This window comes from Budorcas taxicolor, chromosome 2 (genome assembly GCF_023091745.1).
Source record: "Budorcas taxicolor isolate Tak-1 chromosome 2, Takin1.1, whole genome shotgun sequence".
NCBI classification, from domain to species: Eukaryota; Metazoa; Chordata; class Mammalia; order Artiodactyla; family Bovidae; genus Budorcas; species Budorcas taxicolor.
The window spans coordinates 107,174,902-107,189,818 of NC_068911.1; the positions used below are offsets into that span (position 1 = coordinate 107,174,902).

The 14,917-nt window shown below is 46.0% G+C and overlaps 1 protein-coding gene across 1 annotated transcript in view; it reads right to left on the reverse strand.

Annotated features, from left to right (window-relative positions):
* The window catches only part of MGAT5 (alpha-1,6-mannosylglycoprotein 6-beta-N-acetylglucosaminyltransferase), a 232,726-nt gene that overhangs the window by 39,204 nt on the left and 178,605 nt on the right, over positions 1-14,917 (reverse strand). The window contains exons 12-13 of the mRNA XM_052663956.1: positions 12,623-12,772; positions 1,284-1,430 (exon numbers count right to left, since the gene is read on the reverse strand). Coding sequence (XP_052519916.1) covers positions 1,284-1,430; positions 12,623-12,772 — 297 coding nt within the window. The remainder of the gene's footprint in view (positions 1-1,283; positions 1,431-12,622; positions 12,773-14,917) is intronic.

The following is a 14,917-nucleotide window of genomic DNA, read 5'->3' on the forward strand; positions in this document are numbered from 1 at the left end:
CACACTGAGTGCAGGAGGTCAGAGAAGGAGAAATATTCTATGACATCCCTTATATGTGCAATCTAAGAAGAAACGTTACAAATGAATTCACAAAACAGAAAGAGACTCACAGACTTATAGAATGAACTTATGGCTTCCGAGTGAAAGGAGGGAGGAAAGAGAGAGTTGCGGAGTTTGGGATTGACATGTACACACGACTGTATTTAAAATGGATAACCAATAAGGATCTCCTGTATAGCACATGGAACTCTGCTCAATGTTATGTGGCAGCCTGGATGGGAGAGGAGTCTGGGGGAGAACGGATACATGAGCCCCTTTGCTGTTTACCTGAAACTATCACATTTTTAATTGCCTATATCACAATACAAAATAAAAAGTTAAAAAAAAAAACCTGTTAACCAGTTAATTTTCTTTTTATTCCATAAACTAATCATTCAGAAAAATAGAGTCCAGCCCATTAGAAGGCTGGAGATATCTGTTCAAATTAAGATGGAGATGGGGTAGGGTGAAAAGAACCTATATTTTGTAGATGGATGGAAATTAGACTGGATCTTGGCTCTGAAACTACCTAGTGAGGGGATGTAATCAAACCATCCATGTCTGAATCCCTGTACACCCTCCTCCTTCCACCCAACCGTATTAAGTTCCCTACATACAAATGAGTTCCCTTCTGAGAGCACATTCGAAAATCTAGTTTGTTTCTGAGTTCACCAAAGGTAACCGAGGTCCCTAACTAACACAATCGGCTATACGGTAGTACTGCGATAGGTTTATAATACTTTTCATACAAATAATATGTAAAAACAAATACAAAAAGTAAAGGAAACATTTTTAATCCTGCAGTACAGTATCTTAGAAAGTGCAGTAGTATAGTGCAACAGCTCGCACAGAGGGGCTGACATCAAGTGAGCAGGCCAAGTACCAGCTACATCGCCGCTGCTTTTATGCCTGTTTCTGGACATCCTGGGCTGGAAATACAGGTACTGTCCTACTGCACTCCACAGAATACTGCAAAGTACACAAAACCACAACCGCTTGTAGAGGATGCAAGCACATGCCAATGCCTCCCAGACACGTGAACTAATGTGATTGCTTAGTGCACATACGTTTGCATCTTTGAAAGTTCACAACTTGAAGGTGCGTATGTAGGGGAGTTACTGTACATGAAATGAAGTTGGCAATACCCACCGCCCAAGGCTCGGAGGTTCAAATGGGCTCCTTGCACTCCATAAAGAGGTACCATTCATGCGAGTGAAAGTAGACTGCGTTTTATAGATGCTTACCTCTCTCAGAGTTGGCTTGCCAATGAAAAAGTCCGTGTTTTTGCTGCTTTTGGGTGGGTTGAACTTGGGATTCAGAAAAGCACATCCATTCGCAATGGCCTCCAGGGGAGCTGGGCCCTCGTACGGGAACCCAAGCCCAACAAACAGCTGTAAGACAGAGAAACACACCACACATAAACACAGCGACCAGGACTGGCATCCCTGGCTCCCAGGGGCCTCTTCTGGGCTCCATGCCTGTGCAGACATCTCTGAGGCTGGGAAGTTCCAAGGTCCTGGGGAGCTGTGGTGATGAGAAGCCAGTTTACAAGAGGACCTGAAAACCAAGACCAGGGACCTTTAAAGGCCCAGGAAGGTGCTCAGGTCATCAGGAATTTCACTTCTTTGTGAAAAAAAAAAAAAGGAAAGGAGTAAGTGTCAGGGGTGGGTAGTTGAGGGGGTAGGGAGGTGGGGGTATTCAAAGAACAACAACAACAAACCTCAAGACTTCACAATAATCTTTCTGTAATGCAACAGGAGACATGACTGGAAAAACACTTGCTTAACTAAACAGAAGGTTTCTTCATTGAACCAAAGGAACAACAGGCCCTTTCAGGGATGCTGGGCACAGGGACAGAAAGGTCGCTCGGCAGTGTGACTGCAGTTCACATGGAGCTGCTTGGAAGTGATGGGAGGTCAGCAAACATGGGTTTTCATAATGGGGTTTTCACTGGGGGACATCAACATCTTGGTTTTTATTTTCTTCTCGATGTGGGGAGAGGGTGCGGAGCTGTGACTAGGCAAGGCTTTCCCTCTCCATCAAGTACACCCTGAGTTGTCCCCACAGCAGACAACAGATGGCAGCAAAAACACATCTCAGAGTCCTTGTTAGAGAACGCTGCGGCCCAGAGCCCCTGTGACAAAAGGGACTTGCTGCAGTTCAGTGGCACTGATTCGTGGGACCAGAAATGAAACATCATCGCATAGAAAGGCCTCCCTGTGTACCCGCCTCCCAGGGCGTTTCACACCGCTGGGGGGCTGTGCTTCCTGACGGGCAGGGTCTGAGTCTGGGCTTGGTGACATGTGAGATCTCCCTAGCCACATGAAGAAACTGCTCCTGAAACCTCTCCAGTCTCTGAGGTACGTCCAGTGGCAAAGGACAACTGGGCCCCAGAGCGTCCTTTCCTTCTGCCATCACATTGGGGAACAACCACATGGCCAGGCCCCCAAAGTGAAGGAAGCTGCTGGCTTGGATGTGGCTGGATGCCTGGTTCTCTTTTCCTGGGTCCTCTCCCCAGCCATCCTATCTCTGCAGCTTTAATTGAATGATGATTTGGAATGGTTCTATCTAGAGAGCCCTGAGTACAAGCTGCTGGGTTCCCCAGGCAACACTGGAAGATGAAGCATGTATGTGCTGGGCACCCAATTCCAGGGCTTAACCCAGTGTGGCCCACGTTGGCCATACTGAAGAGTCAGGAAGCCCCCGCAGGGAATTTTCTGGGGCAAGAAACTAAAATCTCAGGTTTTCTGCAGAGACATCCTATAACTGTATGTTCTTTTGCACAGAACAGCGTACTGAAGTGTTTTGTTGTTTTGGAAGAATAACCTTTCATATCTTGTAGACCTTGAGATGATTCTGAGAGATATCCACAGGGGAAGGAATTGCGGAGGAAAAGCTTTGAGAAGCCAGCTGAGCTCCCTCTGCTGGTGGGGGTCATTTCTTCTGGAGCAGAAGAACCAGAGACACGGAGGGGAAGGAAACACGGCAGCCGGAACCTAGAAGCTGTCTGGTATGAGGGGCATCTCCCCCACCATCTGGAGCCCCTGATTTTGGATCTTATTATGTAACTAACTTTATTTTCTTGGGCTCCCAAATCACTGTGGATGGTGACTGCAGCCTTGAAATTAAAAGACGCTTGCTCCAATAGCTATAACAAACTTAGACAGCATATTAAAAAGCAGAGAGATCACTTTGCCGACAAAGGTCCATCTAGTCAAAGCTATGGTTTTTCCAGTAGTCACGTGTGGATGTGAGAGCTGGACCAAAAAGATAGCTGAGCAGCGAAGAACTGATGCTTCTGAACGTGATGCTGGAGAAGACTCTTGAGACAAACCAGTCCATCCTAAAGGAAATCAACCCTGAATATTCATTAGAAGGACTGACGCTGAAGCTGAATTTCCAATATTTTGGCCACCTGATGTGAAGAGCCAACTCACTGGATAAAACCTTGATGTTGGGAAAGATTGAGGGCAGGAGGAGAAGGGGATGACAGAGGATGAAATGGTTGGATGGCATCACCGACTCAATGGATATGAGTTTGAGTAAACTCTGGGAGATAGTGAAGGACAGGGAATCTGGCATGCTGCAGTCCATGGGGTCCCAGTCAGTCAGACATGACTGAGCAACTGAACCACAACATGTAGCTAATAGGAGTTAGACTGTCAGAAAGAACTTCTGTGTACAGGGTATGGCCTGTGCATGCGGCTTAGCGGGCTGGGGTGGGGGTGGGGGGGGGGGTTGCGCGGCGGTGTAACTGACAACAATAGAAGAAACGAAGGAAAGGGTGGGAGATCTAGTTCCAAGACATCCCAGCTTCATTAAACGTGAAGAATCCGGGATACTATCCTTGAGGCTTTTGATCTCTGTGATCTGTCACTCCGGCGGATTTAGGGGAGGAGGTGCCGGCTCTCTAGGGAAAAGAGGACCTCTATCAGGCTGTGGCTGAACTCAGGAAACACAGGGCTTCCAGATCCTGAAAGATGCAGACAGGGGTCTCCATTGGTTTAACCAGAGACCATAGTATTTCCCAACCTCTGAAAAAGCAGGGCCTGCCATGAAGTGCTGACACTGTCATCAACACTAAACTGCAAAGAATAACTTTGGAGGAAATGCAGGAACCACAATGCTTGTCTACTTAAACAGAAAATCCTGGAAAAAGAAATTTAATTAGCTCCTTCAGACCTACCAATCTGAACCCATTAATTAAAAGGATTTGAGGCTGTTGCTTAATGGACTCGAATGTGACCTAGGTTTAATTATATCTGAATAACAATTTGCACCATCTCTTCTGCCCTGCTGGCAACTGAGTATCTCAGTACACATAAAATAAACACTTTGGGCTAACTCTCCAAAACCTCACCAGTTCATAATGAATCTTAAGCAAATACCACACAACTTCTTGGCAAAGAGTCTTCGTCACACTAATTAGGATTGCAGGAAATGCACTACTTGCAAACACCAAAACAACAGTTCTTTGTCACTTCTGTCAACAAACAACTTTTCTTCTTGCTTCCTGTGTCCTCATTACCTGTGACGTTCTAATGCAGCAGATGTATTAAGGTCAAATAGCATACTTGAGGTTTGAATGACAACAGGATAGGCAGAGAGTTTGTCACCACCAAGGGCATTCTGTGACCTTGTGAGGGCTTATGGTCTTGCCACACACTGGCACTTAACCACACTGAATTGCTTTTCCCCCAATTCCCCACTCCCCCATCATTCTGCCCACTTAGATTTCCTTAGCACAGGAACAAGAGAGACACTGCAAGAATGCATTCAAGTGCAAAGGCTCAACTCAGGAGGAAGCAGCATGTTTTATTGATACTTCATCTTGTCTTCAGAAGCCTAGACTGTAATGAGGATATTCCAGATGACAGAACATCTCCATGGCTGCAGCTTGACTCCATCAATGAGCGTTTCTAAACAGAGCTCTAAATTACATGCTCTAAAATTTAACTTTTGAACTAATACTAAGGAAGAGAGAACAGATGAAGCTCCAGGACTGGGAATTCCCTAGGTATCGACAGAGTTCAGTTAAACTACTCAGATTTTCACTCTGTGTGAAAGGAGGAAAGAAATTGTTTTAAACCCCTAAGTGGAGTAGTTGACAAAGAATCCCTTAAGAGTAGATTAAGGTAGTTCTTAGACATCAGTGCATGTATGTGGAATCTAGAGAAAAAATGGTACAGGTGAACTTATTTGCAAAAGAGAACTAGAGACATGGACGTAGAGAACAAGCATATGGACACTGAAGGGGTGGGAGGTGGGAAGAATTGGGAGATTGGGATTCACATATATACACTATTAATACTATGTATAAAATAGATGACTAACGAGAACTTCCTCTATAGTACAGGGAACTCTACTTGGTGCTCTTCGTGACCTAAACAGGAAGGAAATTCAAAAAAGAGGAATATATGTATACACATGGCTGATTTACTCTGATGTACCCACTCCAGTGTTCTTGCCTGGAGAATCCCAGGGATGGGGGAGCCTGGTGGGCTGCCATCTGTGGGGTCACAGAGTCGGACACGACTGAAGCGACTTGGCAGCAGCAGCAGCACAGCAGAAACTAATACAACAATGTGATGTAACTACACTCCAATTAAAAAAAATTCTGTTTGTTTTTCAAAAGGTAGTCGTTAGGCAGATTCCATGGCGGTGGTCAGTTTCCAGGCTCTTTCTCAAGTAGAATATCCAGGATAACCCAAACCAGGAGACTGCATGCCCAGCAGACACTTTCCTGACTTGTTTTCATTAGCCAAGTTGATGGAGCCACTCAGGATGGAGTCTGAGCAACCAGTCAACCTCAGTTTATCCAATGAATAGATTATCAACACAAAGTGATCAGGACAACAAAGTGATTAAGAACACAAGCTCTGGAGTCAGGCCGACCGGGTTTCTAAGCCTGACTGTATCATCTCCTAGCTCTGTAACTGCGAGAAATTGTTACACGCCTCTCTCCACGGATTATCTGAGGTCCAGTGATAATGCATTTTCTCTAGTTACGGGTCTCAGTCAAGGTAACACAAGCTCTCTGAACCGGTCTCTTCATGTGTAAAACGGTTGAAAGTAGTAGCGCTTCATTTCATGGGGCTGCTCTGAGGATTCAAGGAGATATTTCACAGAAAGGATGAATTCCAAGGTTTGGTTCTTGGAATACAGTGTTTAATGAACACTGACTAAGTTCAAACCCAAGTTCCACTTGGTACTCCTGCGGGCCACATGCTGTGGCTAAGTCTTAACTTGTTTACCTTTCAAATAATGATTGGGAATCATTATTTGGTAACAGGTATCCCTTTTATATTTTTAAAAAGAATCCACACGAGGCTAGGTATGGAGCAATTTTAATGATGCTTTCATGTAACCCAAAGGGTCTCTCTCTGGACAGCTGTCTTTCGTTCAGTACTGAAAGAAGAGACAACGGTGGCCAAATCTCTCCGCTATACATTTAGCTACTTCCTTCCCTGATCTCCAGGATTCCCTGGTGGCTCAGATGGTAAAGACTCTGCCTGCAATGCAGGAGGCCAGAGTTCTATCCCTGGGTCTGGAAGGTCCCCTGAAGAAGGAAATGGCAACCCACTCCAGGATTCTTGCCTGGAAAATGCTATGGATGGAGGAGCCTGGCGGGCTACAGTTCATAGGATCGCAAAGAGTTGGATATGACTGAGTGACTACACTTTCACTTTCTCCTGACCTCCATAAGCCCCTAACTGATACTACCTGAAAACTGTCTCCTAAAGATCCACAAGGACAAAGGAGACAAAGGCAATATTTGCCAAGCAGGTTTAAGTGCCCAAGGTTAGTTGGATGTTAAATCCAAGTCCGTTTCCTGGAGACCAGCTCATTGGGCAGACTCCTAGACTATGCCCAGCTACTTACGCAGCCTTCCAGAAACAAAACAAAACATATAGTAACATCAAAACCACACGATTGGCTTGTGCAAAGTCTCTGCACTTTGGTCATTTGGAAGCCCCAGCACAAAATCAAACACATCACAATTTGCACTGCAAATCCGTGACTTTAAAGACGAGGAGTAACAGAACATTCAGATACATGTACAACTGCAGATGGTGACCATCTTCAACTGTGCCTGCGTGAAATGTCTACACGAAAAGGCAGTTCAGGTGCACCTCCTTGGAGAAGCCTCCCCCGCGCACGTCTCTCACCCCAATTCCATGCCAGGCCAACCACTCAGCTCTCAACAGTGAGGAGGCATCACAGGCCTGCTCACTATTACAGTAAGATGGGCTCTAATGGTTCTGAGGTCAGAGGACCTTAGTGATGAAGAGATAATTCATGCAAAAGGCTTAGCACAAGGAAAGGTTAGAGAAAATGGGTGTAAAACCCTGTGGTATGTGTACCATGGTAACATGACCCAGTTAAATGTGCTACAGCTGGCTCCTGCCCTCCACGTGGGCTCAACTTAGTGCTTTCCTGATGTCACCAATCACAGGGCAACATTTTCCACAACCGAATGGCTGACCCTGCATATGAGGGGTCCCACTCAGTGAGGTTTCCTGTCGGGATTACTATTTTTTTTCCATTATTACTCCTCCTACCTGTGTACTTTTCACACAGTTAAGTCGTCACCTATCTACCTGTCTGCCTCCTCTGCCACAGTCGTTTCCTCCTGTAGGCATAACTGCCTTTGTCAGCCTCAGATCCAGAAGGCCTAGCACAAGTCCTGGGATATATTCTTTACTTCACCAACATTTGTCAGATAAATGGGCAAAATAATAAATATTGCCAGATCTTCCAGCAATCGAGCAGCTCTGTAAGGAGAGGACGAGCAATTTTTGTGTGCTATTTGTGTGTGAGGAGGTACCTTTGTTCTTGAAGTCCCAGAGGTTAATTGAATCCTATGTCTAAAACATTCTTCATTTTACATACATATGTGTGAGGGGAGGGGAGAGGATGGGGTGTGTGTGCATGTGTACACAAAATACTCTCCATCCAGTTAAGAGAATGGCTTTTGCAACCAGTCACTTGCTTGACTGCCTGAGGGTAAATATTTCAGTATCTGAAATAGACACAGAAGATGGATTGCTCCATCAGTAAGCTCACTCTTGGGCTCTCAAACAGGGCTATGTGGGCATAGCACAGAGAGGCAGGCAGGCATTGGGTAACAGAAGGACCTAGTCCCCTGCTGGGGAGATATTGGAGATCAAGGCACACGATTCTTGAGAAATGCAAGAAATCACTCCTAGGGGCATGGCTCCAAGATCCCAGATGACCAGTGGACTTCTCTTTGTCTCCTTCATCATTCTTTATACAGTTACCCGAAGGCCTCTGCAAGCCAGGCCCTGAGAAGGCATCTGCCAACAGAACAAGTGGAGCCCTTGAATTCTCCTGGAGCTGCGCAAGGAGTCTGTTCCATCTCTGGTCCCTGGATAGAGGTTGCCTGGAGCCCCGGGTTTTTGAGAGAGCTTGTGCAACCACATCCAAGCTCATGGGATGAGCCACAGTTGATTGAGGAGGCCAGACTTAAGGAAGGATTAGAGCAGGGACAGAAGTGCACACTGCCTGTCTTCCAACCCTATCTAGGCTTCTTGGGGAGCCCCACAGCTAAGCTGCTGAGCTGACCTGGTAGGGAAACAGGGCTGTCACACCCTACCAAGGCTGGAGGGGGACATGGCCAGAGGTGTGGGTAGAAAAGGCACGGGGCAACAGCAGGAGCAGCAGCTGCTACTTCCTCTGCATTCGTACAGGCACAATATATTCTCGACTTTCACTGTCAGAAATGGGGGATCCTGTTTGGGCTCACTCCAAATGGTTCTCCAACCCAGTGTGGGATGTGAGCACCCCATTTCATAAGGAAATTCCCTGGTGAGACTGAAAGGGGGGTATGTGGGCACAGGGAGGTGAAATTTGGGAAATGGAAGAAAGAAATCTCAATAACAGAGATGGGGATTGAAGCTAAAAATTAAAACGTGCCACCCCACTCAGCCCTTAACCGCTGGCTTAAGTTGCTCTGGATTTTGCTGGCCTGAATGGCTTGTCTACAGTCTTCTGATACATCATGAGTTCATCCACATGTATATGCCTATTAGAAGACTCTTCCAGATTTCAACAATTTCCTGGCTCTTTGAGCCCTGACGTTAGGGTGACACAGATCCCATCCTGTCTCCATAGGCTCCGGGTACCTGGGCCCCTCCTGGCATACCAGGACAAAATTCTGCTGAGCAGATGGTCTCCTGGCTTGATGCAGAGATTCAAAAATGGTTCATAAAGAAAAATAATGAGTCAGAAGCTGATTATGCATCCATCATTTCAATCTGTGTCTAGACCTCGAGGGGCACCCGACCCACTTCCCGCTCTCATAACAAGTCTGAGGAGCATGCAAGTCCCATTCATTCCACGCGCATTTGCTTCTCTGCATCCCCAGTTCTCCACTTTCGATGTGGATTGGAATAAATCGCTTTTAAATTGCTCAGAGACACTGAGGAAGGAGTTAGAGGCAGAAAGGGTTATAAATGCAAAGCCTGACTAGTCTTTAGTGTCATTATTCCAAAGCCCAAGATTCATTCATTTCACTGCCTGCTGCTGTGTTCTGGGTATACGGGGAGGCTCAGTGATACACTGCCTCATTTTCATCGCATTTACCAACTGTTTTAGCTGTAATTCTACTTGGAGAGATTTCACATGTGCTAGTCAGAGGAACAAGCAATACAAAATGGGATCAGCGACATCCTCTGAAGGTACCAGTTTTTCAAGGATAAATAGTTGCTCTTGCACTCAAAACTCCAATGTGATCCTCGGTTCCTGGGCAATATCTTATATCATGGCCTACGTCTTCCAGACCCCCTCTCTGCTCCTCCCCAAATATCAGGGACCCCAGCTTCGGCCTATTTCCCATTCTCTAACAAGGTAAGTGGATGGTCAGTAAGGAAGGGTTCTTTTAAGATTTACAAAGCTGAGTAAGACATTCATGTGGCTAGGTTAACATAAGCATGTGAGACAGTGACGACGGAGAACCAGGGCTGCCAGTTGTACTTTTAAAGGAGCTTGAGCTGCCTCCACATTCTGATATGGGGGAAAGTAAAATGAGGCAAAAACACTGCCGCCAAAGAGCCCTGACATTCTAATGTGTCTAAGTGTCCTCCTAACACAGAAGGTGAACGCAAAGTCAACAGTAGAAACTGGTGAGCACACTTCACTCTGGAATGGCCCCCGTCATCAGCCTGCAGATGACCTTGTATGGAAATAAAATCTTAAGCAAACCAGATCTTTGGCCAAGAAGAGAAAACTATCAAATGAATGTATTCACAGCACCACGTGCATGACTTAGGAGGCAGCAATGTTCAAACGCAGATAGGAGATGCACATTCTTTCAGCTGGTGAGTATCCACTGAATATTCTTATGTTCATGTGTTTATTCATTAGGATGGTTCATGAAGGGCCTAGCAGAGCTTTCATTTGCTACCCCCTCGCCAAAAAAATTCCTGAGTCATGGTTATCTCCAGGGTGACCTCAGTGACTGCAGATAAGCCCAACTCCATAGTCTTGTTTCCTCCTGTTTAGAATAAAGTTAATAGTGATACCTGCCCCGCCTGCCTCTGCTTACTTACGAGAAGTGAACAGGACAGCATTTGTGAATATGCTTTCCCACACTGATGTATCATACACACAGATCAGAAATGCTGTGATGCCACAGACGCTCGTCCACCCGGCCTCTGTCCTCTACCCTGGAAATGAACATGCAGCCGGCAGGGACCAGCGCTCAACACTTCACTGTTGACAATGTGCTTCCCTCGGCCTGAAGAAACATTTGGGCAGAGAGCATGCTTGGTTCTTTGCTCTTGTGTCCTGTGTGTGATGCCTGACATGCAAGAGCTGCTTGAGTCATGTGTGTAAAATTCACAGAGGAGTTTAGTTTTTCACTGTTTTGTTTGTAAAATTGGGGTGTAGTTGCTTTACACTGTTGTGTTAGTTTCTGCTGCACAACAAAGTGAATCAGCTATATGGGTGTGTATATCCCCTTCCTCTCGGACCCCTCACCACACCCCACCGCACTCTCTAGGTCATCACTGAGCACGGGGCTGAACTCCCTGTTGCTACCCTGCAGCTTCCCACTAGCTATTTTACACATGGTAGTGTATGTACGTTAACCCCAACCTCCCGGTCACCCCATCCCCACTTCCCATCCCACATGCTGACATGCCCATTCTCTACATCTGTATCTCTATGCCTGCCCTGCCAGATAGATTCATCTGTTCCATTTTTCTAACTTCCACATATATGTGTTAATTAATAAAGATGATTTTCATATGCACTGCAATTTTATTACCTAACAGTTCTGTGGTTATTGAATATGCTGCGGTTTCAATTCTCTTATTATCTAAACAATTCACTGTAGCCTGATGTATCTGTCTTATACCTGTGATGCTATCGTGTTCAATACTATAACCCTTTAATGGATTGTAGCATTTTACCTAAAGAACGTGCAGCATTTTTAGGCAGCCTTCGGGAATCTACGTTATAAACGTGTGAAAAGGTAGTCTATCTCGCTCAAAAAATGAGAAAAGTATGAATACTGACAGACTATATAATATCTGTGGAGTCATTTTGGCTGTAACCTTTAAAAATGTATCTATCCTTTAGCCCAGCAATTTCTGATCGGGAAAGATATATTTATACATGTACATAAACACGCATACACATTTATTCTGGATATTTTCAATACTAAATATGTTGGATTAAAAAAAGATTAAGAAACATGAGGAATACACCAAAGTGCCAGCCAACCCTCAGAGGTCCAGCAGTGACCTATTTGCAGGCCCCCTAACTTCACTGGGTGCATCCAGAAAGGACAGAGACTGCCAAGTGGATGCCCTTATGGTGTCAAAACCACGCTTATCATGCCACAAAAACGCCCTCCATCAGTGGCTCTCCCACCTATCCACACACATAAACTGAATTCTACATCTGTGACAATCAGATCCTCAGCTCCTTGTCAAATTTTACCTTCCACTATTTCCCGACACAGGCTCACTGGGTTAGTCTCTTGACTCTCCTGAACGTATCATCTCCGCCTTTGCGATCTGACTCACTCCTGTTTGTGCCAAATGCCAGGCGCATCCACACCCCACCCATCTTTCATCTCTCACACCGTTCATGACGCTTCCTCTGCTCCTTGAGCCCCAGAGACTCTCTCCTTATCTGAACTTCTCTGTTGCCCAGTACAAACTTTTTGAACAAGCAAATGTGATGAAACACTAACAGAGGTGCCTGGGGAGGTGGGGGCATTAAGCACTGCAGGCTTGCTGAGAAAGCTGCTGCTCTCTGAGAAAGTGTGACAGCCTCACCTTTCCTGCTTGTCACTGTGTCTCCAGCCCCTCGCTTAATGGCTGGCACAAAGCAGGTCCTCAGCAGATAAGCCTTCAATGGTAGCAACCTCCTTCCACAATTCGCTACCTTTTAAGCTATACCTGGTTGAAAGTATCACTACCCAGAGTTGACCAGAGGATCAATACACCAATGAAAATAAAGCATGGAAGATGATCCCATTTTCAACACCAACAGAAAAAAGCCTCTGCCCAACATCATGGATGCATTTTTATAACAACAATGAAAAACTGACCTTGGTTTCTCGGAGAAGAAACTGCAAGTCTCGTCCGCTGAGGATCCCGTGGTTTTTCACGTAACTGGGAATGTTCTTCGTGCTGGAACCGTAAACAGTCGCGTGTACTTCCGTGTATGTGTGGATGATGTCCAAGTAGACCTTCTTATTCTAAAGAGGGGACACAATGAGAAGGCGTTTCTCCTTTCATTCTCAGAGAAACCTGTCTCATGGCTGGAGACCACCAAGACAGGAGTTCTTAACATGGAGACTGCACAAATTTAGCAATCCAACTCGTAAAACTTCTTTTAAAAGTAATCTGGCTGGATTTTAAGGGCAAAAACAGTCACATGGGTGCTGTATAACTTTGCAAGAAGAAATATATTATATAGTGACCTACTACTGAATACCAACGATGGCTCAAGGTTGACTGCTCTTTCAAGTACTGTCCTTGCCTTGCAAATTACCACATCCAACACTATGCTTTTGGCTTGTCTTCCTTATGAGGGAGGAAGTTTGGGGGAAGGAAAGCACAGAGGAGGCAGTCAGTTGGACTGGAATACTTATCTGGAGATGGTAAGCTGTCCCCGAGGAACACAAACATCCCCAGCTCTTGCCAATATTTCTAGTGATGATTAACTCATGTTTTCAGAACTGGATCCCACCTAATTCGGATCATGGGGAGATGAGCGTTTCCCACAGTATACACTGATTGACTTGGCAGATAGGAGAAATAATGAGAACATTCAGGTAGACAAAAGGTGGAAGAAAGATTAAATGTAAACTTGGATGAGTCCTGAAACATTCACGAGTAGTCTTACTTTTCTTAGAGGCAAAACAGAACCTCTCGTCTGTTATTCATGAGCAATGAATTTGAGGCACCTTTTCTAAATCAAAACCACCTGCGAGGAGGAAGTAGGCTCTCTCTCCCTCTTCACCTTTCTGTGTGACTAAGTTATAGAAGCCGGATTCTGTGGGTTGTCCTTTGAGGTGTTTTTCTCTTTTTGGACATTTGAAAGATTCAAGGTCTGTAATGTTTTCCAGTTGTAGGAGGGTGGGACAAGGTTTTTCCCATTTGAAGCCTGTTTTCACACACTCCAGGCAAGTATAATAATCGCCAGTTTTGTGACTTAGGACCACAAAGGACCTGGGGTTGTGGCATCAATGGCCACTGAGCCCGAGTCCCTGATGCGGGAGAGGGAGGGAGGGGAAGCAGAGAGCCCCTGATGGGAAGCAGCTCTAATGAGAAGCAGCAGCCTTGGGGTGGGACCTGCACTCTGACCTGGGGGGCAGCTCCCCCCACTAAACCAGCATCCTGAGCCCTGTTCAGTGTCTGCCCCTGCTTGACCGCTCAGTGAGGATATTACAAAGCACTCAACTTTGGGGGATACATGTTTCAAATCAGGCATCCAATGTCTTCATGATGGAGAAACAGTACACTTCACAGTCTCTATTTTATGCACAGAAGAAATTTTTGTGGGAATAAGCAAGTCGACCTTGGACCCCACTGTATGAATAAAATGAACACTCCAACTGAAAGTCTAATTTCATGCCATGTTTGGTGGGACCACAAAATGCTAAATTCATTACTTGAGAGATGTATACCCTTCCATTCATGCAGAGGTGACTAGGAACAGTTTACAAACCATGACTCCAACTCACAGCTTGAGCCAAATGTAGGATCACCCTCCTGGTGTGAGTTAACAGGAGGGGTCCTGTTTTTGTGCATAGTTTTTGTGCTAGAGGGACCTGATCACTTCTTCTCAGGGGCTCTACCCTTCTCTGCTAGCCCTTGCTAGGTAGGCAGGGGCTTCTGTAACCCTGGCCCACCCCCTGCCACTGCTGATGGGCCCAGGTGTGTCTTTCCTGAGGGGGACCCATCCCCAGGCTGCCTGCCAGCCTGGGACAGAGTGGCTGGACTCAGGAAAATGAGCTGAGCCAGTCGGGACCCTCTCTAGGGGGCTTCGAATCCTAGTCACAGAGAGATGACTGCCAGATGGCCAGGGGCTTTAGAGCACCAAGGTCATGTGGTGTTGGAGTCTGGGCAATTATAGACCAGATACAAGTCAGCTGCCAGTTCTGGGGGGTGGGAGTGGGAAGGGAAACAGATAAGAGCTGGATGGAGCAAAGAGAAAATAATAATAGGGACCTAGAGTGCCTGAGCGGAGAAGGCAATGGCACCCCACTCCAGTACTCTTGCCTGGAAAATCCCATGGATGGAGGAGCCTGGTGGGCTGCAGTCCATGGGTCGCAAAGAGTCGGACACGACTGAGCGACTTCACTTTCACTTTTCACTTTCATGCATCGGAGAAGGAA